The sequence below is a fragment of the Hypomesus transpacificus genome, chromosome 12 (assembly GCF_021917145.1).
Source record: "Hypomesus transpacificus isolate Combined female chromosome 12, fHypTra1, whole genome shotgun sequence".
NCBI lineage: Eukaryota > Metazoa > Chordata > Actinopteri > Osmeriformes > Osmeridae > Hypomesus > Hypomesus transpacificus.
The window spans coordinates 10,390,931-10,418,829 of NC_061071.1; the positions used below are offsets into that span (position 1 = coordinate 10,390,931).

Sequence of the window (27,899 nt, forward strand, 5' to 3'; positions counted from 1 at the left end):
GTATTGATGTGTCGTGATGGATCATGACAGTACACCCATACAGCCTTCACACTAACACACATACGAACACACACATGTCCCCTCTTCAGAGAGCAGACGCCAGCAACATCTCATCTAGTAGGACACACACACACACAGGCACACACACACACACACACAGGCACACACACGCACACACGCGCACACACACACACACACACAGAACCTGAAACCCAGACATGCACACACACTGACAGAGTTGAATCCCTGAATGTCAGACACCTACACATCTACACACACACACACACACACACCTGAATCCCTGAATCCCACAGACACACACTACACACACCTAATACAGCCATTCTTCCAGGCTGTGCTCACAGTGGTAGCCTAGCAGTGTGGTCTGAAGGGATTTGTCCAGAACCTAATCAATCACTGACAGATTACCTCCAAAGCCACTTCCACGGCCATTAAAGCAGGACAAATGCAGAATTGCAACTGAACAACTTGGAGTTTTTAAGCCAACACAGGGACTTCCTGGTTATTTGTCAAAGTCACTGGTGCTGCGTTGCATAAGTGGGTGTAGGAGTGTGTGTGGCTTACGCACCAGACAGAGGCGAGGTGACCGGGTGTGTGTGTGTGTGTCTCTGTGTGTGTGTGTAAGCGGGTTGCTAGCCGTGTCGCCGTGGGCCCAGTGGAGTTACAGTAAATCACATTGCCTTTACGACCAGATTTAGTAGCTTATGCTCAATGGGTTCTGTTCAATCTAAGGCTTGTCCCATCAGGGTTTGAGAGGGGGACCATAAACACAGCACACACCAGGAGGAGAAGCCCCTCTCCCTCTCCCTCTCCCTCTCCCTCTCCCTCTCCCTCTCCCTCTCCCTCTCCCTCTCCCTCTCCCTCTCCCTCTCCCTCTCCTCCTCTCATGCTCTCCTCTCCTGTAAACCATCAAACGGTGACTGGGTTTCTCTCCCTCTACCTCTCCCTCTCTTTCTCTCTCTCTTTCTCTCTCCCTCTCTCTATTTCCTCCCACAGGATTGAACGCTTGGAGAACGTTGTTTTTCCCATCACCGCTCCCTGTTCACCCTGGCTTTGTGTGTGTCTCATCATAGTCCTTGATAAAGCGCTTGTCTTTAGCTCCTATCATCGTTCCAAACACTGGAGATTTTATTGCCAAGGGATCCATGATGTAAATGTTGCAGATCTTTCAGAATCTTTTTTTAATTTGTATTATGTGCAGCAGCTATGTCGAAATTGTGTTTGACGTCTTTGTGTGTCAATAGATATTGTAGGTTAAAGGTTTGTAATTATTTATAAATTGTTAAACCAAATAATTTATGCGACTTGAATACCAACATCAAGGCAAGGATGTCATTGTTTTTATTTTTGTACTCGTTTATCTGTTAGTGTGGAATTATATTAGCACATTTTAAAGATTTGATCTGTTTGACAGATGATAAAGTGTCTCACAGATAGATTGTAATAAGCGCTTTGCTTTATCAAATCAAACAATGTCCTTTCAGATTCATTGTTATGATTTATCAAACTCTTCTAATATTGTCAATTAGAAAACAACTCACAGTGTTTTTCAGTCTCTTGTAAAATAATACAAGTCAAAGTTTTTGTTTCCTGTTGTTGTGTTTATTGTTGTTGTTCTAAAGAGATCAGACCCCATTCTGAGACCCTGAGGTTGTAATCTACCCTGTCACGTGATCACAGACCCTCTCTCTAACCTCAAACAGAAAGACAAGAAAACCGTGTCAGTGGGTGTGTGTACTTGTGTGTGTGTGTGTGTGTGTGTGTGTGTGTGTGTGTGTGTGAGAGAGTGAGAGAGTGTGTGTGTGTGTGAGAGAGTGTTGGTGGTATCTCTGTGTCTCTGTGTGTGTGTGTGTGTGTGTGTGTGTGTGTGTGTCTCTGTGTGTCTGTATGTGTGTGTGTGTGTGTGTGTGTATGTCTCTGTGTGTCTGTATGTGTGTGTGTGTGTGTGTGTGTGTGTGTGTGTGTGAGAGTGTTGGTGTGCATGTCTCTGTGTCTGTATGTGTGTGTGTGTGTGTGTGTGTGTGTGTGTGTGTGTGTCAGTGGGCTTAAATTTCCCCCTCCTATTCAATTAAGAGTCAAAGCTCATTAGTGACAGCCGCACACCATTAGCTCTGAAATAGTTAATGACTTAAAATCTATTTAGATTAATGTGGCTGCTAAATCACAGCTATGTGGGCTGAAAGAGCACAAGGTAGACGCTAAATCCTCTAAACACACACACACACACTAACTCCTCTAAACACACACCCAAGCACAAACTAAACACACACATCACTCACAGAAATGTATTACTATCCTGTACTTGGAATTAAATGGATAAAGGAATTCATCTAATTACTAAATTAATTTTTCCAGTAGAGCTCATCAGCCTGAAATCACAAACAGAACAGAACGGTGGAAGATGATTTCGAGCGTCGTTGAATTTTTTGTCAAGCTCAAGAGTCCTCTTTTATTAGATCTGCAAATTAGATGCAAATAATCTGCTTTGTCCATGTGCAGCCTACACACACACATACTCACACACACACACACACACAAGCCTACACAGCATTTTGGGCAATATGTTAAATTACGACGGACTTAAGAACACAAGTTCTCATTAAAACTCATCAATTAGTCATGGATCCCAAAGCAGAACACTGAACAACTGGATGGAATGTATTGATTTGTTACAGTAATGGGTTGTACTGAATCCCACAACTGAAAATGTAACATCCCCGATACAAAATAAAACAAAGTTTGTGTAAAATAAGTATCACCTCAACAAGTAAGGTGCAAATATATGCAAATGCTGCTAGGCATCAAGATCTGACTTTTTGGGTGTTAGAATTAATCGTTCATGTTCTAACCCACCAATACTGTATTTGAATATGAGTGATATTGCATTATATTTATGCATGACAAAAAATACATGTTCAATATATTTAACTTAATTGCTCCTTTTTTATTATTTCAAAGTACAAACTAAGATTCTACAAATGAGGCTATTGGTCATGAACATAAAAAATTAATGTTAAAATATATTTACAGCTCATTCTACCTCTAATGAATGCAAAACGAGACAGAAAGAAGGATTCTCCAAACGAGGCTGGCGGTCTGCGAGGAGATGAAGATCTGAAGAGACCCAGCTGAGTGGAGCCGTCTCCACGCCTCCTGCAAGCTGCTGCAAGGACAAAGACCCTGGTGCAGAGTATGTGTGTGTGTGTGTGTGTGTGTGTGTGTGGGGGGGGGGGGGGCATGTGTATGTGTGTCCGGGTGTCCTGAGCGTGTGTGTGTGGGCATGTGTGTGTGTGTGTGTGCACGCCCACAACCCCAGCTGACAACACCAGACGACCTCCAGATTCCAGAGCAGCTGGATTCCTCCGCCACATAGCAGCTCACACCGTAGGACAGGTGACCCCCCTCCCCACAGCCCCATCCTCCTCCAGCCCCTCCACACCACACTCCCTCCTTCCTGTTTACCAGTGACATCACTTCCCACACACGCAGCAGCAGCTCCACAAAACCATCCGAGAACTCTTTGGGAAAAACTAAACCTGTCAGTCAAACGAGAAAGCCCAGACCCTGTGAGATGCTCAACTAACATCTCCTACATCTTCCGGAAATAGACCCGGGCTCAGAAGAGGGGAGATAACAGGTGAATCCCCCAGGCTCCCTGCCTCCTCGTGCCCCTGGAGCCCCCCGGAGACCGAGGTAAACACAGGGCCCAGCCGAGAGAGAGGCAGAGGGCTGGACAGTCTCTGGTGATGGGGGCTAGGCGGTGGTGTGGAGGATTCCTCCAGGGTTAAACGTGCTCCAGGGACACAGGGACACGGAGACACGGAGAGAGGGTCCGCGGCGGGGGGGGGGGGGGGGGGGGGGGGCGGCGGGCTGGCAGAGCACCGTGAGCAGGGAATGAGGCCACTGGGACAAAGATGTTGTGTAACGTACATCCTCAGATCAACTGTTGATGGCTGGTGGAACTTCTATTTTTAGGGGCCCTAGTTTGAGTGGGGTGAGGAGATGTATGAGGTGGGATCTGGACCCCCAGGGTGAGGGGAGTCTTGTTAAGTCACCCGGCTTCTCAACCTGTGGCTGGAAACTGTTTAACCTGTGGTAGCAGAATGCACACACACACACACAGACACATGTTCATATCTGCGCTACAAATCATAGGCCAAAATTACTTATCACAAATATAGTTATTAATTAAATGCATAAATTAAATAAACCAAACTGCCCCTGGATTGAGAAATGTCGTTTGCGCAATATGAGACAGTGAACTTAAACTGACAGCTGTTCCGTCTTTGATGTCTTGTTTAAACCTGTTTTCCCTACTGAGGCTTTGATAACGTGCTAACTGGGACGTTGCCATTCTAATTAGGACTCCAATTGCTAATTCGACATTGGTGCTATAATTATCATTGGAAGATACTCCCCCACTGCCAGCACAATGAATGTGTGTGTGTGTGTGTGTGTGTGTGTGTGTGTGTGTGTGTGTGTGTGTGTGTGTGTGTGTGTGTGTGTGCGTGCGTGCTTTGCAAGGCGCAGAGTGCATATAGGGTGCATGAGAGTCCATGCACAGAGAAAGAGAGAGAGAGAGAGAGAGAGAGAGAGAGAGAGAGAGAGAGAGAGGAGAGAGAGAGAGAGAGAGGGGTGGGGGGGGGAGTTAAAACGCTCGTGGTTCATATACGCCACATTCCCGTCTTCTTTGGGAGCCTATTAAGAATTTTAATGATTGATGTCAAAATTATTCACGTGAAAGTTTTACTGGATAAGGAGTTCCTAAATTACAGTAAATTCTAGGGATGTTTTCAACACATAGAGAAGGATTTACAGCTACTTGTCTAATTTTGGTAGGATACTACAAGATAATAAACCTCGCATAATTTGATACGTTTTACGCGGGACTTTGAATTTTGGGGTTGCTTGCTGACAAACGCATGCGCAGTGGGAGACGTACTGGTCAGTCTCTGAAGCAGCTGTTTTAGGTTTTGAAATTCCAACATGGCAGTGGCTGTGGTCAGTGTTTCCTGCGCAAACTTGGAATGCTTTCAAACCGCACACAGCCGCGCTTAACCCAATCACCCATAATCAGTAAACACTTGGGATCGATGTTCCTTTAACCCGGAGGGGGACCTGTAGCACACACAGGTAAGGCTTACATAGGACGGATTCTGCTATGTCCGCAGTTAAAGTAGTCTAGACCAGCCGTAGGAGGCTACGGACGGAACTGGCAACGGTCTGTCGGATCAACCACCACCTCGCAAAGGGCATTCCTACATTACGATAATGTGAATGTAAACATTCCTGTTTAAAAATAAGTTTCGCAAATTGAACGTGATCGGGAGAACATGTTTAGAAGACGCGTGTTGGACCGTTTGCGCTTTGGGTTGAATTGAACGGAATGGCCATAGACCAGTGTCCGTCAAAACGCCTCACTGGTCAATGTCTCCATTTAATTTCACGTGTGGGGCTGATAATCAAATTGTTTCACAACACTTTTAACGTCTGAATTGTGCTTGTTGGGGTAACAACAAGTATGCATCTTTAGGATGAGCGGGTACAATGTCACAGTTCTGGTGACATACCGTCTATTTTGAAAGCACGCTCGGGAGTGGGCTAGACTTGAACCAAAACCTGGGGATTGGTCGGGATCAGAGCACGGGCGTTTAGTTGTCCTCGAGCTCTCATACCGTACCACTTCAGATAGCGTAACGAGATTACGGCCAGCGCGCGATCATCGGCTGCAAGCGGGCGAAGCATGGTTATCTGTGTGTCGCCCCCCCCTCCTCCCCCCTCCCTCCGTAGCGCCATTCAGTAGCGCTCGGGCTCACTTTCCTAATGATATGCATGTAGGTTAGATGAGTATTGAGTATTGAGTAGCCTACCTGACGGGCCTCGCATATCAGCCGGCTGAAACACGAGAGAATAGAGAGGAAGTCTTAAACAAGCCAGGGAAATCCCACTCTTTCACATTCCTGTTTCAATGCTCTCTCCTCTCTTTCCCCGTTATCCACAGCGAGACATGATCAGCAGCAGCGGTGGAGCTTATGGTACGTGCTTCCAACATTTCTAAAAACATTTTACTTGATTATCGGATATTGTGCGTCTGTGATATTTTGTAATGTGTGAAATATGCTATTTTTTTTCAACGACACATATGCTCTCGGGGTACAATTATGCATGTTTGTGTTGTGAGTTTGTGTTGGTTGAATTCATCTTAGAATGTTGTTCTATACGTTTACTTTAACTTAATCTATCATTTATATTTAGAGCTTCATGGGTGACGAATTTTAGGCCTATGGTTGCATTTAATTGTAATGGGTGTGGTAAATAAAAGAAACCATACTGCAGAATATTCTATATGGAAGCGTGAACGTAAGGAAACTTACAATTAGTAGGCAAATTAATGTAATTTTTACCAAAGTTTTACACCTTTTTGTAATAAAAGTATTATATTGCGGCTACGGTATTAGTAGGGACATACAACAAAATGTGTCTAATGTCAATTTAGATCATGATTGATTGGATAAGAAATGACTGGTCTCAGTGTAAACATGTTGTTTTGGTTGTGATTTAAGCCATGACGAAAGGGATTCGTCGGAAATAGCTGAATTAATCGTGCTGGAGTTATATATAATTTAAAAAATATATTTAATTGAATTCTTAAGATCAGTAGCCTATAGCCTAATTGTTATCTGGCAAACTTACAACCACCACAACACACCCGCTAATTTGTGTGAAATGTGTTTGAGAGACAAAACTAACATTGAGATCAAGAATATATTTGCAGAATCAAAACACGTTTTCTTTGCAACAATCAGTCGACATCAACATTAACTAGCATGTATGCAGTAAACACGCAGTAGATATAACATTTATTGTGTTTGAGAAACCGTTTGAAATGAAACGTTCTTAAATAATAGTTTGAATTTTTCTTTAGTGTCAAATAATTTACAATTGTTTCATTAACTGTATATTTGATTTTGCTGACTTTATGTTGGCTGTTTTTTATTGCATTCATAGTTTGACATATTTTGCATAAATATTATTCACATTTGAAGAAAGATTAAATACTAATAGGGTTTCAGCACAACTAAAGGTATCTTTCTCTCTCTCGCACACACATTCTGTGTGAACATAATGAATCTTGTACACACATACAAGCCCTCCCCTTCCCTATTGACATATATTTTTCTCTTCGCGAGATGTGTGGTCAATAACACATGGACTGACATCACCTAATTTCACTGCATGCTTGGTCTTTAGACCTTGTCTCACAGAACACATACACAACAAGCCATGAATATAGTATTTGCAATCATTCTGATTCAATACTTCAAACGTGAATACGCAGAAACAAGAACAGATTCTTGGTGCTCACCTGTATGTAGATCCAAATTCTAATATCAGGTTAAATTTAGACTCAGGTCAATCACTTAGTTTTTTCTCCCTAAACATCCTCTTTGTGTGTTGTTTTAGTGATGTATGTGTAGCATAAGCCTCTTCTTGAGGGGACATGACTTATACATGAGGGCTGTGATCTGGAATGATACCCAGCCAGGCCCTGACTTCCTGACAGTCCGTCAAGGGTTCACAGACACACGTCTCCCAGACAGCAAAGACAAACATGTCATTTTAGTACCTCTTCTAGGTGCAAGATATGTTGTTCGATGCTGCATCAAACTAAACTGTCCAAGCGTTGAATACACTGCTGCAGCTCTGCTGTTTTCCTTGCGTTTTGTTTGGGCTGTTGGTAAATAACAGGTTGACGTTCAGAGCTGAGGAGCAGAGGTGGTTATTTAGGGCTCAGTGGACCAGGAGTCCATGTGCAGTTCGACTCGCAGAAGCCAGTGGACTACAATGCTACAGCTTCTGCTGTTGATGCATGACAATTGTGTGTTTGTGTTTGTGTGAGTTTTTGCATGTGTGTGTTTGTGTAATGTGTGTGTAACGTGTGTTTTGTGTGTGTGTAACGCGGAGTGTGTTTGTAATGTGTGTATAATGTGTGTGTTTTCTCTATCTATCTACATTGTATTTCTGAGTGTCTGTTTGTGCTTGAGTGTCTCTACGTGGGGATACTGTATGGATGCTTTATGGGCGTGTGGGTGTTTTATGTTTGTGTGTGTGTACCAGTGTGTGTGTACCAGTGTGTACCAGTGTGTGTGTGTGTGTGTGTGTGCATATAGCAGAGACCCATTGGAATCTCCCCGGCTCACACCAGTCCTCTGGCTCTCTGCTTCACATCTCCTCCACGCCACAGACTACAACTGACAGGAATGATGAGTCCCTTCATTACGCTCCTAACATATCATTTTACATCTTTATCTGAAAGCGTCTAATAGACGCTCAAAGACGTAACAAAGACAAGAATAGGAGCCGGTTGAAGGGGATCGTGTTCTGAAACACGGAGCCTAATGCAGCCTCCTAACCCTTCATTTTATTTATCCAGACACAGACTTTTCCTGAAACGCTTAAACGAAGCGAGGAAGCATCGCGGCCTGGCTCAGCCTCTCCCTCGGGGACGATAGAAAGAAATTAGCCCGACAGTTTCTATCAGTCTGTAATGTTTACCATTAAAGAAGCTGCTTTCTCCCTCCTCCAATCACTCACTGGTGCTTCCTGTGAGCCCATGGGACTTGTGTCGTGGGGATGTAAGGATGAGGGATTCTGACGTACAGGACAAGAGACAGTTGTCAGCCTCTTGCGACCGTGCTTCTGGATTCCTCCTGTCTGGATCTTCTGACGGACGCCTCTTCAAAGGACATCCAGGCAGGGTTGGCATCTTTTAGCAAATATGTTAAGTGTTGTCTTTGGTGATCTCTGTTAGCAAAGAGGAGCTGGACCCCCAGGGAGCCGGACAAATAGAACACATCTCTCTCTGAGTCTCTCTCTCTCTGAGTCTATCTCTCTCTCTCTGAGTCTCTCTCTCTCTGAGTCTATCTCTCTCTCTCTGAGTCTCTCTCTCTCTGAGTCTATCTCTCTCTCTCTGAGTCTATCTCTCTCTCTCTGAGTCTCTCTCTCTGCGTCTCTCTCTCTCTCTCTGAGTCTCTCTCTCTGCGTCTCTCTCTCTCTGAGTCTATCTCTCTCTGAGTCTATCTCTCTCTCTCTGAGTCTATCTCTCTCTGAGTCTATCTCTCTCTCTCTGAGTCTCTCTCTGAGTCTATCTCTCTGCGTCTCTCTCTCTCTGAGTCTCTCTCTGAGTCTCTCTCTCTCTATCTGAGAGTCTTTCTCTGAGTCTCTCTCTCTCTCTCTCTCTCTCTCTCTCTCTCTCTCTCTCTCTCTCTCTTCTCTCTCTCTCTCTCTCTCTGAGTCTCTCTCTCTCTGAGTCTCTCTCTCTCTCTGAGTGTCTTTCTCTCTCTGTCTTACTCATTTTGTTGCCTTCTCCTCTTTCTTTCCATACCTATCTATCTCCTTCTTAGCTATCCCCCGAGCGATCCATCTCTCCCCCTCTTCTCTCTCTCATCCCCTCCCTCTGTCTCCACTCCCCCTGTCCTCCCTCTCTCCTCGACAGCTAGAGTGTTTGTGGCAGCAGACTGGCTAGTCTTTGTCTGTCTCGTGGCGTGTCTACTGACAACTCTCTCTCACTGATCTAAGTTTGAGGCGCAGGAACAGCAAGCGGCCCGTTGTGTCGCTTACCGCGAGACGGGAGACGAACGAGCGCCACTCCTGAAATCCTTGACATCCTGTACCGTCCTTCCTTTCTGTCCCTCTCTCCTCCTCCTCCTCCTCCTCCTCCTCTCCTGACTCAGAAAGCAACCTGGCCTTCTCTAAAATACATGTTAGTTTGACTTTGTTCAGAAGCAGTTTAGTTGACATGCTGTCTGGGTTATGATGTTATGATCATCATGTTATGATGACAGTGTTTGCCATGTGTTTGTGGCGTGCTTCAGCTGAGAGGGCTCAGGTACGTGATATGATGGCTGGAGCTCAGGGGTGGAGAATGGGACTGTAAACCGAGAGGTCACAGGTTCAAATCCCACCCATACTTTGCTTTGGATAGAAGTGTCTAAATGCACACATTCAAGTGGGAGAACGATGTGACCATAGTCTCTGTACCAGGGGCCTGAGACTGAGCTTACACTTTCTTTCTGCAGTCTGGAAGATACAGCAACCGAACTTCTGATTCAAGATTGGTTCAGCAGAGCAGCCATTTTCCCTCAGATTGGATCTCTCTCTCCCCCCCCCCCCTCCCCACAGTCTATTGAGGACATTCAACTCTGATCACTCAAACGTCAAAATTCAAATTAAAAGTATTAACTTCGCCCTGTGGATTTTGGAGCCCTGAAACTGTTTGAAGTTCCTCTTTTTACGTCATGCACCTTAATCAAATCAAAGCTTGGGGAAAAAAAGCATTTTTTTTTCTCTTTCTTTTTCTAAGCAATGCGTTGCCCATTTGGAATTTCAAACGGATAGATTTCACCCTGTATGTTCTCCTCCTATCTGCGATGCTCCTTCACTTCTCCTCTCACATATTTAAACAGTTGACTGACTCAACGGGGGAAAAGTTAAATATGCTAAAGACTTGATTTAAGCTAACTTCCTCTCTGCACAGCCCGCTTTATTAGACCCCAGCAGACCCCAGCCCCAGATTATCCTGTACATTGTGTTTTCGTACAGGGCTTCGCCCATTTCATTAAGTTATTGCCGTGAAAGTCTTAAGTTAAATTGTACATTGATATGCATAGTGACCGATGTTCACTTGTCTGGCGATGACGAAAGCGCTTGAAGGAAGACTGCCTGTTTAAAGGTGTTGGTGGAGAGAGAGTCTGTCTTTCATGTGTTAGTCTGCCTGTGTGTAGCTCAGGAGCAGGGAGAGAGGCAGGGGAGGCAGGGCTGGTGGAGAGAGAGAAAGTGGAGGCAGGGCTGGTGGAGAAAGAGGCAGGGGAGATAGGGCTGGTGGAGGGAGAGGCAGGGCAGAGAGGCAGGGCAAAGAGACAGGGCAGAGAGGCAGGGAGTTCTGCCATCTGGAGCAGGAGAGCATCTCCAGTCCAGTAAGTCACTGTTCAGCATATTCCTTTATCCAGGACTGCAAACCTGCACGTGTGTGTGTGTGTGTGTGTGTGTGTAAGAGAGAGCCTATGTGTGTGGGAGCCTGTGTGTGTGTGTATGTTAATTTGGCAAGAGAAAGTATGTGTGTCTGTGTGTGGTACACACGCGTTTAAGTGTGCGTCTATTTGCCCCAGTGTGTGTGTGTGTGTGTGCACGCGTGTGTGTGTGTGACAGCTTGGCAGGCTGCCAGGGGATGGACACAAAGGACCTTGAGTGGCTGGGCGTGCTGTTGGCTGGGCAGCCTGTGGCCGTCTGCAGCACATGGACACACGGACACGCGGACACAGGGGACACAGGGGACACAGGGACAGACAGGAGACACAGGGACAGACAGGAGACACAGGGACAGACAGGAGACAGACAGGAGACACAGGGACACAGGGACAGACAGGAGACACAGAGGCTTCTGGAAGTGTGCGCATAGTCAGCCTGAGCTGCAGGAAAGGGGGGGAGAGAGGGCAGGGGGGAGGGAGAGATGGAGGGAGGGAGGGGAGGAGAGAGAAGGAGAGTGAGAGAGAGAGAGAGAGAGAGAGAGAGAGAGAGAGAGAGAGAGAAAAAGCAGGCGGTGCAAGTTTGTGTTAGCCGCATCCCTAGAGTTTATGATATCTATTTATCTCTGATTTAAAAAAATCTTTACAAATCTAAATGTGTGTGTTTGGGTTGGCTGCTGCAGGGTCTGTTTTTTGTCCTGGCGCTGGGGTGGAGGGATACGCTATGTGTGGTGGTGAGGTGTCGGTTGCCAGGTTTGGCCAGGTGGATGGACACATAGAGGAGACTGTGCTAATGATGGCATGGACTGAATAATGAGGCTCTCCACTCCCCGCCCTGCTTCCATGCATTATCCATAAAGGAGACTCGCATGGTATTGACTTTTGAGTGGGTGTCTGATTGTCGGTGGTTGGTTGTGTTTCAGGTCAAGTAGGCCGACTCTGTTGCTAGTAGATGTACCTTTGTTTGAGTGTTGTGATTAGCAACAGAAAATCATACTTGTTTGCATCAATACCGTCATCTTGGGTTGCTTTAGTAAAGACATTTTGCAGGATGTGTGTGTGGTGTGTGTGTGTGTATTTGGTGTGTGTGTGTACATGGTGTGTGTGTGTGTGTGTGTGTGTGTGTGTGTGGTGCGCTGGGTGTAAGTGAATATCCCACTGCCTCCTCCCACTGTTGAACAGCAGAACTTGGCCATCCTCTGCCCCACGCCCGGCGACATGCATTTATCCTTTTAGCCACCGAGTCCTCAGCCAATGAGAGCCCTGGGAGGTCCTGATGACATGGTTACTAATGTGTGCTTTGGATAAAGGAGCTGCATTGTGTCCACCAAAACTCATAAAGCACTCTGTATGATTCGCTCATTGTCCTCAAATCGGTTTGCTTTTCACCAAGAACTCACATCTCGCTGCAGCTTAAGCTCTTTTGAGGCCGTCAGTGACAGACTCAAGTTCCTCTTTTGTTCGATTCGGGGAAACTGCCAAGAGAGGGCTGCAGAATACTGTCGGACTGGGACGGGGGTGGGGGGGTGAAGGGAGAGGGGGAGGGCTTTGCCAACTGAGACTATTGAACTGAGTGAATGGGCCTTTCATATTTAAGGAGAATTACCCCAGATGCCATACTGTTGGCTCAACAACACTAAAGGCTCCCAACAAGGCTGGGATTGTAACTGAAAAATATATCTGACAGACAGGGACTCTAGAAAAGTTGAAAAATGATCATCCGGTCAGACCGCTGTTGCATGCATTTATCTTCAAATATGGCGGTTCAGCTGTTTTATTATGCATTTATATCGTCATCACAATGCACCTAAAACTTGTTGCTCGCTGTGTTTTCCTAGGGCTGATATGATGGCCCATTCATCTTTGCCCAACCTTTGAATGCTGGATGTTTAATAATTATAATATTAATAATCTTTCTCAGCTCAGTTTACGTCATGCTAAATGTTTCCACCAGAAGTTTGTGCAACACACAAAAAAAAACTGTCAATGAGAACATTAGTCCCTGACGTCTCTGTCCCTCTACAGTGTCCTCCCTGTCTGCAGTTAGCGAGCGAGGTCTGTTAGCGAGCGAGGTCTGTTAGCGAGCGAGGTCTGGGCACACATTATCATGTCATCCCCAGACTCGGTCACACATGCACGGAGTGTTAATCACGGCGGGAATCTGCGTCTGAAAGGCTGATCAAATTTATTGTTTGGCTACCCGGGACAGTAATGGGTGTTTAATTACTCAATAAAAGCGTTTTTATAGATTCCAGGCCTCCTGCTAGCTGGCAAATGGTATTGATCTGGCTGGGGGCGCAATGTGATACCTGTGAAGGAGAATTAGAGACACTCACCGCCAGTGCTTTCTCATTCATTAGGAGCGTGAGCCGGCGAGGCTGTAGCATGGTTTACAGAGATCTCTGGAAAGGACTCATATTTGATGTACATTCAGGTGCTTCTGACTGCTGTGTTTTGTAGGCCGATGTTGGCCTTCGGTTCCGCCCAGTCGACTCCTGCATGTTTGATGTGTGTCTGTGTAAAAGCCGTAGCTGTGTCTGCCTGTGTAAGCCGACTGCAGTCCCTCCCTCTGTTCTGTAATGAGATTAAATCCTGTCTTCCCGTAAAGCTATATTCTGGGGTTTTTTCTCCCAATCCCACCACAGATTATAGCAGTGTGAATTAAACATAGGAAGGACTATAGAAAATGGTGAATAGGAGATTAGAAAAATCATCTCTTATCTGTGTGATGGACTGGTCGCTCTCTCTCTCTCTCTTTCTCTCTCTTTCGCTCTCTCTCTCTGTATGTGTGTGTTTTGTTGTGAATGAGTGTTTATGTGAGTGTGTTCAGTTATTCAGCTTCATCACTATTAGATGGAGACAATACAGTCTACAGCTTTTGTTTCTAGATTCTAAAAAGCTCCTAAATCTCCTGTCTAATGAAAGTCAAGCAACAGCCTTGTTCACTAATCAAGAACAAAACATCTTTTATAACAAATAATTAACCGCAGTGATCAGCTTTTTAACTGTCTTTAGTCTGTCAACAACGTCAAGTACTCATGTGAAACCTAGTCCAGGTCTTTGTGCGAAAACCATTTTTGTCTCTCGAAGCGTCTCGAAGTAGGACGTGAGTGACAGAGAGCCTCTAGCCACTCAGTCGAACCTCTGTCATCCACAACAGACGCTTTGCTTTATCCAGCCACTACAGTTTGTGGGTAGATGAAGGGGCTGTCGTGGCCCCCCCCTCTGAGAGGCCCTGGCCCCGGGGCCTCAGAGGAGCCTCACTCGCTGTGGACAGACGTCAGGGGCCAGAGCGCGCGTGTCATGTGACTGGTAACAGGGCATGTCCAACCAGGAAGTGTGATTTGTCGAGAGGGATCGGTGGAATCGGTTTGAAAACGTCTGGGGTACTTCCTGAACTCTGAACACAAACACACACACCTTCTTTCACACACACACATCCTACACACACATGCGTGCACACACACGTGCACACAGCTGCCTGTGTGTGCTGTGAACCAGTGGGGTATATAATCTGAATTTGCAAGGGGACAGGTCTATTGGTTAAGGAATCAATTGGCGGCCTGTCCACACCATTAGGCTAACATGGTGGTGCAGGGAGAAGAGGTGTAGAGGCAAATGTAGTTTGTTCTTTTAGATGCTGAACGCATAATCTCTAGAATATCAGTCATTGTTTTTCCTTCTCTCCCTCTCCCCCTCTCCCCTCCCGCCTCTCCCTCTCCCCCTCTCCTCTCCCGCCTCTCTCTCCCTCTCCCCCTCTCCCGCCTCTCTCTCCCTCTCCCCCTCTCCCCTCCCGCCTCTCTCTCCCTCTCCCCTCCCGCCTCTCTCCCTCTCCCCCTCTCCCCCTCTCCCGCCTCTCTCTCCCTCTCCCCTCCAGCCTCTCTCTCCCTCTTCCCCTCTCCCCTCCCGCCTCTCTCCCTCTCTCCCTCCACCTGTGCTTGGCTGTTCTCTGTGGATGAGTTCTTGAGGGGATATTGCTTTGAGGAAAGTGGTTGTGTGGTGTGTGTGTGTATGAGGGAGGGTGGCAAGCGTTTGTAAGAGTGTGTGTGTATGTGAGAGAGAGAGAGAGAGAGAGAGAGAGAGAGAGAGAGAGAGAGAGAAAAAGAAAGAGAAAGAGAGAGAGACAGAGAGTAAACAGCATGCTGCTTTCAGGGTTAGTGACTCAGAGAAGTGGAGCAGGAGGATGGAGCTAAACTCAGGTTGGGTGAACCACACTTTTTACACACGTGCACGCTCACATGTACAAACACACTCACAAAATATGTCATTTAAAAGTGCTAGACTTTTCTCTTTCCAATTTTTGCTTAATGCACTTGTTTCAAACAATGTGTGTGGTTGTGTATTACATGTGTTTGTATCATGGTGTGTATTTATCTTATAGGATAACTGTGATGCTAGGAAGACTCCAGTGTACAGCTCTGGTGTAGATAACTGTACAAGTGAATGTGATTACATAGAAAAATCAATATATGGTGACACATTTCTGGTTGATGTCACCTGAGTCGTGTGTGTGTGTGTGCACAGGCCTGCGCTTAGTGTGTGTTTGTGCATGCCTGCTTGCATGCGCACTTACATGTGTGTGTGTGTGAATGTGTGCATTTGGTGTGTGTGAGAAAGGGTGTGTGTGTGTGTGTGTGTGTGTGTGTGCGTGTATCACCTCAGTCATACGAGAGCAGGCCCAGGCTGTTAACTGGACAGCGTGTGCTGTCAGCCCCTCTCTCTAACTCTATTAGGGATATTATTGATTGCTCATTATTACTGTTCCCTGAAAGATGATCCTCCCTTATGACCACATTAAACATGCTCTCTCTCCCGCTCTCTCCAGCTGTCGCCAGCCCACTGCAACCTAGCGCGTCTCTCCTCAGAGAGACCACATCAAGGAGCTAGACGTTTTGTCATCTACCAAGATATTTCGTTTTACCGTCTGATTTGCTCTGCAGACCGTTTTTGGTGTGCATGTGTGGGCTTTCTCTTACTCTCAGATGATGGTGATGAGTGACGAAGACTGTATGCGAATTTTGTACTTTCCGTGTTTTATCCACAACTATGAGGTGAGGAAACTTGAGAGAGTTGTTTCTCACTGAGCCCAGAGCAGAAGAGTGAACTCTCCCAGCAGACTGTAACACACACTGCACATGGGAGAAACGCCCAGGGGCGGCCACATGACCCCCCAATCCCACCCCCCGATGCATCACTGTAAACATCACTATAAAGTAATTTAAATAATAATAATATGCCATGAAGGCACTGAATATAGACACATAATAAGTGTTTTTCAGTTTAATGTAGGCGATGTGTCACAGCAGAACTTTTGGTGTTTCCCCTCCAGGAACAGCTCTTGAGAAAACTTCTATGTAATATCAGATTCCCGCCCCTGACACACACACACAGCGTTGATTGGAAGGACTGGATTATATTTCTGTGTTTGTTTAGAGAATGACAGGCTGTCGTTGTGTGTTCTCAAATGAGCACTGAATCACACCCGACGCCAGCGTACAGAGCAATGCCTCTCTCCACGGGACCAAACACTTGCTGCTTCTGATAAAAGTTTGGACTCTTCAGAAACGAGAGCTCGGTCAGAACCTGCAGAGGCCATCTCCCTGTCCACTCCCCGTCGTTATGAATAATTCAGCAGAATCGACTGCGTCAGTTGAGTGTAAGAAGCTGATGATACGCGAGCTTGGTATTCAGCACCACAAACTTACTGGATGTCCTCACAGAGACAAACTGATCCAACTCTGACTCCAGCTGTGTGTGTGTGCCTGTGTGTGTGTGTGCCTGTGTGTGTGTGTGTGTGTAGGCCTGCCCCTGTGTGTGTGTGTGTGTGTGTGTATGCGTGTGTGTGTGTGTGTGTGTAGGCCTGTCCCTGTGTGTTTAAGTCTCCTAGAGCTTGGGAGCTGTAGTGAGAATCTCTTGCCCCCGCGACACATCCAGCTCAGACTCAATGCCACAGATCGATCGACGTATTGATTCACTGTTTGAGTGTTTAGACAACCTGTGTGAATTCCAGCATAATGAAATCTAGACTGTAGTCACAGCAGAGGTATGTGTCCAAGTGTAATTGATCTTAGAAATAGTCTACATGTTAATATATGCATTCGTTTTTTAAGCACTTTTCTTTGCAGTAGCTTTTGAATTTTTGGCGGATCATTTTCTGGCACCCTGGGTCTCCACATCCCCTGCATGTGCGCACACACACAAACACACACATGTGCACACACAAACACACAGGACAAACGTGTTTCCTAAACAGCAGATATGTGCTGGTTGGGTGGAAGCCAACAGGACCAGGTGTCAGGTACTTCCTCGTGGTTAGGAGGGTGTGGATGATCCTAAGAGGATGATCCTGAGTGGATGATCCTGAGTGGATGATACTGTGTATTTACAGAGGTATGAGTAGGAGTTCTGTCAGCACTTCTAATCTCTTCCAACTCCTGTTTGGAAGATAGCTGTTGAAGCCCATCTCAGATTATCTAGCATGGCTGTCTGTTTCTCTGCTAGCATGGCTGTCTGTCTCTCTGCTAGCATGGCTGTCTCTCTCTCTGCTAGCATGGCTGTCTGTCTCTCTGCTAGCATGGCTGTCTGTCTCTCTGCTAGCATGGCTGTCTCTCTCTCTGCTAGCATGGCTGTCTGTCTCTCTGCTAGCATGGCTGTCTGTCTCTCTGCTAGCATGGCTGTCTGTCTCCCTGCTAGCATGGCTGTCTGTCTCTCTGCTAGCATGGCTGGCTCTCTCTCTGCTAGCATGGCTGTTTGTCTCTCTGCTAGCATGGCTGTCTGTCTCTCTGCTAGCATGGCTGTCTGTCTCTCTGCTAGCATGGCTGTCTGTCTCTCTGCTAGCATGGCTGGCTCTCTCTCTGCTAGCATGGCTGTCTGTCTCTCTGCTAGCATGGCTGGCTCTCTCTCTGCTAGCATGGCTGTCTGTCTCTCTGCTAGCATGGCTGTCTGTCTCTCTGCTAGCATGGCTGACTCTCTCTGCTAGCATGGCTGTCTGTCTCTCTGCTAACATGGCTGGCTCTCTCTCTGCTAGCATGGCTGTCTGTCACTCTGCTAGCATGGCTTGCTCTCTCTGCTAGCATGACTGGCTCTGTCTCTGCTAGCATGGCTGTCTGTCTCCCTGCTAGCATGGCTGTCTGTCTCTCTGCTAGGATGGCTGGCTTTGTCTCTCTGCTGTTGTCATCCTTTAGCAAGCTATAGTTAGCGCTAGCTAACCCCTTGACAGGGAACTCTTCCATTTCACAACATGACTGCTGTTTTAGACAGTATTCTCACACACACACACACACACAAACTCATTCACAGATGGAGTCACTGTGATAGTCACGCCTGGGCTGGCTGTCTGCATTCAAGTCATGAGTCACACACACACACACACACTCACTCACAGTTACACACACACGTACATGCTAGTAACAACAAACATGGTGATGCATCATTGGTCATCTGCTGGTGTTTCTAATGACTGGAGATGGAATCAGGATGGTGTCCATTCATCCAGCCCTTTACTGAAGCCTGCATCCCCTCCTGACTAGCACTGCTGCCATGGAGAGGGACAAGACTGCCTGTGTGTGTGTGTGTGTTTGTGAGTGTGTTTTTAGTGTGTGTGTTGCGTGTGGTCGTTCGTGCGTATACGGATATTTCCGCAAAAATGGCCGCAAAAAATAAAAAGAATATCAGTTTTAACTGCAATTCGATTCCCCAGATCAATATTTTGGTACCTGACATTAAAAGCTCTGAAGTGTTATTCGTGGAATGGGATTTGTGAATTTGTTACTGTTTCTCCTCTTACTCCTACTGTAAGTGCAACCTCCTACGCTGGCGTTTTTGTTGTGCTTGTTCACGTTGTGTGGATATTCTCAGAGAGGTGCATTAGAATAATGAGGGAGCATTTTCCTCCACAGAGACTCTTACCACTGTCGCAGTAACGACCCCTGAATAGTTGTTTTGGATTCAGCCATCAAAGTCTCTCCAAGCACAGGATAGATAGGTACTTCCAGAAATGAGTCACTTGAAAATGATCATCGCCACGCCGTATAAGATAATGGATAACCATTACACTCCATGTTCTCTACCTCCTCACCCACACAACGCCTGCTCTTGAAAATATGATGCATCTACTGTGCTTAGTGAGCACTTAATGTCCGAAAGCACCGTGTTTGTCGTGATTTACAACCTCGCCGGCGGAGGAGGTGCGTCGTCGGCATATAGTGGTGTGTCTCGCTCGTTCACTCAATAATTATCTCATTTTATTTACGCAGACAGACAGTTTTAGTTGGAGGTGAGAGGCTGAAGCGCTATTATCTGCCTGGACGCTCTCCTGACTAAACCCTCTGCAGTCCCCCCCCCCCCGCTCCCCCCCTCCCCTCCACCCCCCCCCCCCCCCCCCCCCCCTTCCCTCTACCCCCCTCCCCCTCCCCCTCCTCCCCGGCCGAATGACGTCCTTCATGTCGAGGACTTTTCAAAGTTTCTCCAATCGGCGGCTCTCCAAGGAAAGCATCCTCGAAACAACCTGTACATTGTCACATGAAGAGAGAGAGAGAGAGAGAGAGAGAGAGAGAGAGAGAGAGAGAGAGAGAGAGAAGAGAGAGAGAGAGAGAGAGAGGAGAAAAGAGAGAGAGAAGAGAGAGAGAGAGAGAGAGAGAGAGAGAGAAAGTAGAGAGAGAGAGAGAGAGAGAGAGAGAGAGAGAGAGAGAGAGGAGGGAGAGAGACAGATAGTAAAAGTTAAAAACACCGGTCAACATGGTGACTCTCCTCTGCTGGTAACCCAATCAATGTCGTTTCTTAAAGGATTAGGCCGCCTCGCAGAAATCTATTTTAATTACAAGACACACAGGTAAACAAAGTGGAGGTGGTCTGCAGATATGGATCCGGGCGTACGGGGGTATATCAATACCACCTAGCCCCCCGTTAACCCCGGGACAACCTACAGAACGGCCCTCTCCACTTCACTGCGGAGAACGTGTCGTCACGGTGACCCGTCGGACATGTCTGGGGAGGGAATGCCGATCAGGCCACCTCTCAGACACCTTGCTTTACTGCCTGGTCTGAGAGCCAGCGGAGCACAGCATGTACTGGGGGGGTTCTGTGTGTGTGTGTGTGTGTGTGTGAGTGTGTGTGTTTGGAGAGGAGCAGGTAGATAGAGGTCATTTAGCCAGCTGAGGATCACACCAGCAGCCCAAAGCATCATGGGAGTTTCTAGCGGAGCCAGTCGATCTGACTCTGCGAGCCTCAGCCGTGCCAGCCGGCACAACGGACTTCCTGACGGACGGCAGAGATGGTATTACAGACAGGCTCATGTGTGCTGCTTCCTCAATGCCACAACCCTCTCACCACTCCTCTCACCATCCCTCTCACCACCCCTCTCACCACCCCTCTCACCACCCCTCTCACCACTCCTCTCACCACCCCTCTCACCACCCCTCTCACCACTCCTCTCACCACCCCTCTCACCACCCCTCTCACCACCCCTCTCACCACCCCTCTCACCACTCCTCTCACCACCCCTCTCACCACCCCTCTCACCACCCCTCTCACCACTCCTCTCACCACTCCTCGGAATATATCTCCATCTCCTCCCCGACTGCCAAGAAAAGACATGCTCAGTTTCCTTGATCTGGAGCATTTAACTGCGCCCTGCTATTTAACCTAGATGTTTATTAGTTTGCCCAGTAAAAAAACAAAAAAAACAGGGTCAATGCATTCTGTCCGATGGTGATAAGTCAGACAGCATCTTTCCAGTGTAATGAAGACCTAAATAGCTTGATGCCTACATTAAAAAACTAATGTGGGAAAAAACATTTCTAAATGTCACAATTAAGTTTTTTCATAGCTGAGATCGCTCTCCTCAAACTGTGCATCAGACATGTAATGCTTGGAATTATATTAAAAAACAAGTGTAAATCCAAATGTAGGACTCCAAATAAATACCTAATTAAAGCTGTCGAGATGTTCTGATATTGTAAATCAGATACAATTCTTAAATTCCAGCAGGGTTGTCATGATGTTGATCACCTCAGTCAGAACAGTCTTTGTTGAAATGACAGCACGTCGCCTCTTTCAACTTGTGTTTAAAGGAGGGAAGTTGCTAGTTGTTTTTCTGCGCCTTTTAACTCGCTCTGCCGGCCGCTGTCTTTGTTGTTGTGTCCTGACCGTCTCGTCGTTGTCATGGTGCTGTGGAACAGGGGTTGGGCTCCAAACGCTTCAAAGAGCACAAAGTCTTTCTCGGTTGTTGTTGTGTTATTATTGTTTTCCAGAAGAGACAAAGAAAGCAGTCATCAACATTTTCACAAAGCCAACGAAAGGGAATTTGTAATCGTTTCAAAAGCGTTTTTTTCCCGCTTAAATTTGGGTCTGGTTCACACCGGGTCTGAGGACTGACAGACGGGCGGGCTTTCGTGATGAGGAGATCCAACACAAGTCACTCTGCTTATAGGTTCTTTCAGTCGTGCAGGTTTTAACTCGCTTCTCTAAGACTTTAAGGTCTACTTCAAAGCTACATTTACATATGAATATATTACCAAAACAGAATACTTCAAATACAACTTCCTTTGGTAGTCTTTGAGGTTTAAACCCTGATTATTTAGTCCATATTGGCTCCATCATCTGGAGATGTTTAGGAAGCGTTGTGACTATGTGTGATGTTTGGTCAGACACACTGTTTACTGTAGTGTTACTGAGTGGTTACACATGACCGTGAATCGAGTTAAGCTTTTTTTGTTGGAACTAGTGAAGTAGTCATAGTTATAATCAACGTGCCGACTTTTGCATTAGATAAACAGCAGCAGTTTTGAATTCATTTGACCGAGTTAAATTGATGTCACTACTATCAAGACTTCTTTTCAGGGACCCTAAAGCTGTATTTGTGTGGCTTCAGCCAATTAACCAAAACACTGGAACAATTTTGATTGCAGTGTTTGACACCGGTTCATGACTAATTACTTAATTAATTGCATTTTAGAGGACTTAATCACATTATTTGACACTGTAGGTAGTGTGCCAATACAGGGTAGCCTGTGGCTTAGTCTCTGTGTCAGAGAGGCTTCTCATTAACGAGCTAGTCCCAGGGTGGTTACACACACGCACACACACACGTGTGCGTACACACACACACACACACACACACATACGTGTGCGTTTAGCCATGGATGGATGTTAACATACCTACCTACCCAAACACACACACACACATAAGCGTGCACACACACACGCACGCACTCAGTCACACACTGTTCCTGTGTCTACATGACTGATGTTTGAGGTTAAGTGATGCCCCCTGGTCTATTTGACAAGGATTTGAATAACAGGCTGGGAAGATTTCCCCATTGAATAGGAAATTGGTCCGGTATGATAAAGTTATCACTTGTCAAACTGTTCCTGACATCAATCTGGACAATCTCACACGCTGCGTGGTAGACAATCCACAGCTGATGACCTCCACAGTTTGTTGTGTAAACGGGCTTCCCAGGCCCAGATGCAGAATGTTTATCCAAGCGTCTGCGAAACGAACGCACCCTTCTTCTAAATCCGTCTTTTGAAGCATGTGTGTGTACAGATCTTAATTATGACATCACAGGAATCTGTGATGTGCAGTCTGTGTATGTGTTTGTGTGTGTACACGTGTATGTGTTCATGTTGAATCTCTGAGCAGAAATACTTTAAAGAGCTCATTAGCTTGGTGTGAAGACATGATTACTTCAGTGTGCAGCAGGCAGCTGGGCAGTGCAGACGGTGCAGGCTGTAATGATGTGTGATTAGCAGCGCTCTGGCTCAGTCCGGAGGGGGATGCCCTCACTGCTGTTAGGATGGGGGGGGAGGCCCTCACTGCTGTTAGGATGGGGGGGGGAGGCCCTCACTGCTGTTAGGATGGGGGGGCCCTCACTGCTGTTAGGATGGGGGGGCCCTCACTGCTGTTAGGATGGGGGGGGAGGCCCTCACTGCTGTTAGGATGGGGGGGGAGGCCCTCACTGCTGTTAGGATGGGGGGGGGAGGCCCTCACTGCTGTTAGGATGGGGGGGGAGGCCCTCACTGCTGTTAGGATGGGGGGGAGGCCCTCACTGCTGTTAGGATGGGGGGGGCGAGCGACGATGGATGACACTCAGTGGACGAGTGAGCCATCTGACACACACACACACACAAGCTCACACGTGCATGCACCCTCCCTCACAAACATACACTTGCTCACACACACACACACGCTCACAAACACGCATATTGACGGGAACACATCAGACAGAGAGGGTCTTTAAGAGAGGTGTGGTCGTGCCCATCCACACCAGCCCTGAGAGAACGAGACCCTCATCTCCTGCTCAGGCTCAGCTAGACCAGGCTCAGCTAGACCAGGCTCAGCTAGACCAGGCTCAGCTACACCAGGCTCAGCTACACCAGGCTCAGCTAGACCAGGCTCAGCTACACCAGGCTCAGTTAGACCAGGCTCAGCTACACCAGGCTCAGCTACACCAGGCTCAGTTAGACCAGGCTCAGCTAGACCAGGCTCAGCTACACCAGGCTCAGTTAGACCAGGCTCAGCTAGACCAGGCTCAGCTAGACCAGGCTCAGCTAGACCAGGCTCAGCTACACCAGGCTCAGTTAGACCAGGCTCAGCTAGACCAGGCTCAGCTACACCAGGCTCAGCTAGACCAGGCTCAGCTAGACCAGGCTCAGCTAGACCAGGCTAAGCTACACCAGGCTCAGCTAGACCAGGCTCAGCTAGACCAGGCTCAGCTACACCAGGCTCAGTTAGACCAGGCTCAGCTAGACCAGGCTCAGCTACACCAGGCTCAGCTACACCAGGCTCAGCTAGACCAGGCTCAGTTAGACCAGGCTCAGCTAGACCAGGCTCAGCTACACCAGGCTCAGCTACACCAGGGTCAGTTAGACCAGGCTCAGCTAGACCAGGCTCAGCTAGACCAGGCTCAGCTACACCAGGCTCAGCTAGACCAGGCTCAGTTAGACCAGGCTCAGCTACACCAGGCTCAGCTACACCAGGCTCAGCTAGACCAGGCTCAGCTAGACCAGTCTCAGCTACACCAGGCTCAGCTACACCAGGCTCAGCTAGACCAGGCTCAGCTACACCAGGCTCAGCTACACCAGGCTCAGCTAGACCAGGCTCAGCTACACCAGGCTCAGCTACACCAGGCTCAGCTAGACCAGTCTCAGCTAGACCAGTCTCAGCTACACCAGGCTCAGCTACACCAGGCTCAGCTACACCAGGCTCAGCTAGACCTGTCTCAGCTAGACCAGTCTCAGCTACACCAGGCTCAGTTAGACCAGGCTCAGCTACACCAGGCTCAGCTACACCAGGCTCAGCTAGACCAGGCTCAGCTAGACCAGGCTCAGCTAGACCACCCTACTGGTCCTGGAGATATCCAGAGGTCAAAACACGGTAGTTCAAAGCATCTGCCCTCATCGGAATAACGTAGTGTAATCATTACTACCTTATTTAAATAGTGCAAGTTATCATTTGGCCTGCATTTACATAGCGATGCTAATCATTTTGGCCAGCTGGTAACCTCATTGTAGATGGAGAATTGAATGGAGTCTGACACATTTTTAAATATGCCAGTTTTACTGCTGATGGAAACACTGGCACAAGTTATTGCTTGTGCTATATACCTTTTCTCTTGTTTTATTGGACTTCAAATAAATGCTTTTTCTCTGTCTTGTTCCCTCTCTCTCTCTCTGTCTTCTTCCCTCCCCCTCTATCTCTCTCTCTCTCTCTCTCTCTCTCTCTCTCTCTCTCTCTGTCTTCTTCCCTCCATCTCTCTCTCTCTCTCTCTCTCTCTCTCTCTTTCTCTCTCTCTGCCTTCTTCCCTCTCTCTTTCTCTCTCTCTCTCTCTCTCTCTCTCTCTGTCTTCTTCCCTCCATCTCTCTCTCTCTCTGTCTTCTTCCCTCTCTCTCTCTGTCTTCTTCCCTCCATCTCTCTCTCTCTCTCTCTGTCTTCTTCCCTCCATCTCACTCTCTCTCTCTCTGTCTTCTTCCCTCTCTCTCTCTCTCTCTCTCTCTCTCTCTCTCTCTCTCTCTCTCTCTCTCTCTCTCTCTCTCTCTCTCTCTCTGTCTTCTTCCCTCCATCTCTCTCTCTCTCTGTCTTCTTCCCTCTCTCTCTCTCTCTCTCTCTCTCTCTCTCTCTCTCTCTCTCTCTCTCTCTCTCTCTCTCTCTCTCTCTCTCTCTCTCTGTCTTCTTCCCTCCATCTCTCTCTCTCTCTTCCCTCCCTCTCTCTCTCTCCCTCTCTCTTCTTCCCTCCCTCTCTCCCCCAGTTCCCTTGCCAACCCCTGACTTTCACTCTCACCCAACATGTTTCTTTCCATTTAAAAGCTGACATCTGATTGACAGTACCCCTTGCACACACAAGTAGACAGCACCTGGCCCGTAGCACACAGTACCTAGTACACAGCACAAAGACCCAAGTACACACTAGTAAACAGCAGTAGGACCCTAGTACACACTAGTACACACTAGTACACACTAGTACACAGCACCTTGCCCCTAGTACAGTCTCCTCCCAGGAGCCAGGAAGGAATCTTCAGTTAATAATAGAACCTTGAGGAGACAGAGACAGGGTGAGTTATGGTAGCGAGGGGGGAGGAGGGGGGGGGGGGGGCAGAGAGAGAGAAGAAAAAGATAGGGATAAAGAAAAGGAGGAGGGGGGGGAGAGTGAGGGGAAGGGGGTCAGATGGAAAGAGCGAGAGAAATAGAGAGAGAGAGATCAGAACTCAGAGTCTGTGTCCATGCAGCTGTGTTGAAAGCGACTGCAGTGACTGAAAAGAGTCTGGAGGCAGAGAGAGAGAAAGTGTTTCACTCAGTAGCAACACAGTGCTATTACTGCAGAGATGAAGCAGCACAAGGGTCCAGTTAGACGTCAGTGACTTTATCCTTGACTCGTGTGATGGGTTTTTCCAAACTCTTGAGATGGTCCGTATATTATCTTGGTATTACTAATATCACAATAATTTTATATCATAATGTCTGTTGAAGAAGCTCAAGTCAACCTTGCAGCCAACGTCATATGAACTACACTTACAATGCCTAGGGTTTCTCTGTATTCACAGAACATTTGAAACTGTCTTCAGTCTCACACAAATGTTAACGATTCTCAAAAAGCTTTCGCACGAGAAACTGGGGAAAACCCTTCCTACCCCACACATCCACATCCCCAATCGCCTCCTCTTGCTCTCCAACCCCTCTGTTCTTCCGTTTGTTCAAGCGCAACACAATAATCCAGAAATACAATATCATCAACTAATTAAAAGAGCGTCCCTTTCAAGCTGCCTTCCTGTCTCCTCAGCAGTGTCTCTTTGTCCGCTGAGCGTCTTGGTCATTATGAGGGGACTGGGACAGCCTTAGCAGGAGCCCCTCGGCTAAAACCTTGTAAATTAACACAATTAGCACATCGTGAGTTTGCTAATTAGCTGCTGGCGTCTGCTGGTGGTGGCCGGGGGGAGAGAATCAGACAGGAGTCAGGGGAATCCCTCTGTCAGCAAACAAACACCGCACACACACTTCAAGGGTGTGTTGGGTGTGTGCGCCTGTGTCAGTGTGTGAGTGTGTTTGAGCGTGTGTTGGGTGTGTGTGTGTCTGTTTGTTTTTGTTCGGTGTGTTTGGTGTGTGTGTGTGTGTGTGTGTGTAAAGCCAATACCACTCATGTAAAACCACACAACAAAGCGTTGCCGTGGTGAGAGGGGGGCAGTGTTCCACAAGGATTCATGACAGGACAGGAACTAAGATGGAAACAGAGACATGAAGCATACCGGTACTGCTTCTACTGTTTGTATGTCTGCATCTATATCTGTGTCTGTGTTTGAATGTGTATTACTGTATCTGTGTGTGTTTGTGTGTGTGTCAGATCTGTATCTGTGTGTGTTTGTGTGTGTGTCAGATCTGTATCTGTGTGTGTTTGTGTGTGTGTCAGATCTGTATCAGTGTGTGTTTGTGTGTGTGTCAGATCTGTATCAGTGTGTGTTTGTGTGTGTGTCAGATCTGTATCAGTGTGTGTCTACGTCAGTGAATGTATCTTTATCTGTGCGTGTGTTTGTCAGTGACTGTATTTGAGTGTGTGTGTGTGTGGCTGTATCCGGATGTGAGTGTATTTGAGTGTGTGTGTGTGTGGCTGTATCCGGATGTGAGTGTATTTGAGTGTGTGTGTGTGTGGCTGTATCCGGATGTGAGTGTATTTGAGTGTGTGTGTGTGTGGCTGTATCCGGATGTGAGTGTATTTGAGTGTGTGTGTGTGTGGCTGTATCCGGATGTGAGTGTGTGAAATCAAACAGGGTTCAATCTGCAGTGACGCTCCTGCGATGACTGTGTGTGTGTGTGTGTGTGTGTGTGTGTGTGTGTGTGTGTGTGTGTGTGTGTGCGTGTGTGTGTGTGTGTGTGTGTGTGTAGATGCCGTCAGGGGATTAAAGAGAACAGTGGCTCTTGAGTCTCAACAAAACAAAAAGATGAAGTGTGTGTGAGTGTGTGTGTGTGAGGTAGATTGAGGACGGAAGAGAGAGGGATGAAGAAATGAAGGGTAATGAGAGAAGATGGACAGGACAGAGAGAGAGTGAGAGAAAAATAGAGAGAGAAAGAGAGGGAGAGAGAGGGAGAGAGACAATAATAGAAAGCAGGAAAGGCAGAGAAGGAAGGAAGGAAGAAAGGAAAAGAGCAGAAAGAGACTGAAAGGCAGCCTTGAGACACATGGTGTTGCAATTCATACCCAGCTGTGACCCTTGTGTACGTGTGTGTGTACGTGTGTGTGTACGTGTGTGTGTGTGTGTGTCCGTCAGCGCGTCTGTGTGATGAAAGCAGCGGAGCGACGCCGGCGGGGGGAGATTGCTTTGCGGCTCTCTACGAAGCGCGCTTTCAAACCCATCTCCGGCCAG

At 47.3% G+C, this 27,899-nt stretch overlaps 1 protein-coding gene across 1 annotated transcript in view; it reads left to right on the forward strand.

The window, feature by feature from the left end:
• The first annotated feature begins 5,030 nt into the window (after window positions 1-5,030).
• Window positions 5,031-27,899, forward strand: part of LOC124474706 (fidgetin) — a 28,198-nt gene continuing 5,329 nt past the window's right edge. Inside the window, exons 1-2 of the mRNA XM_047031090.1 lie at window positions 5,031-5,154; window positions 6,023-6,056. Of these exons, the coding sequence (XP_046887046.1) occupies window positions 6,029-6,056 (28 nt within the window). The 5' untranslated portion in view covers window positions 5,031-5,154; window positions 6,023-6,028. The remainder of the gene's footprint in view (window positions 5,155-6,022; window positions 6,057-27,899) is intronic.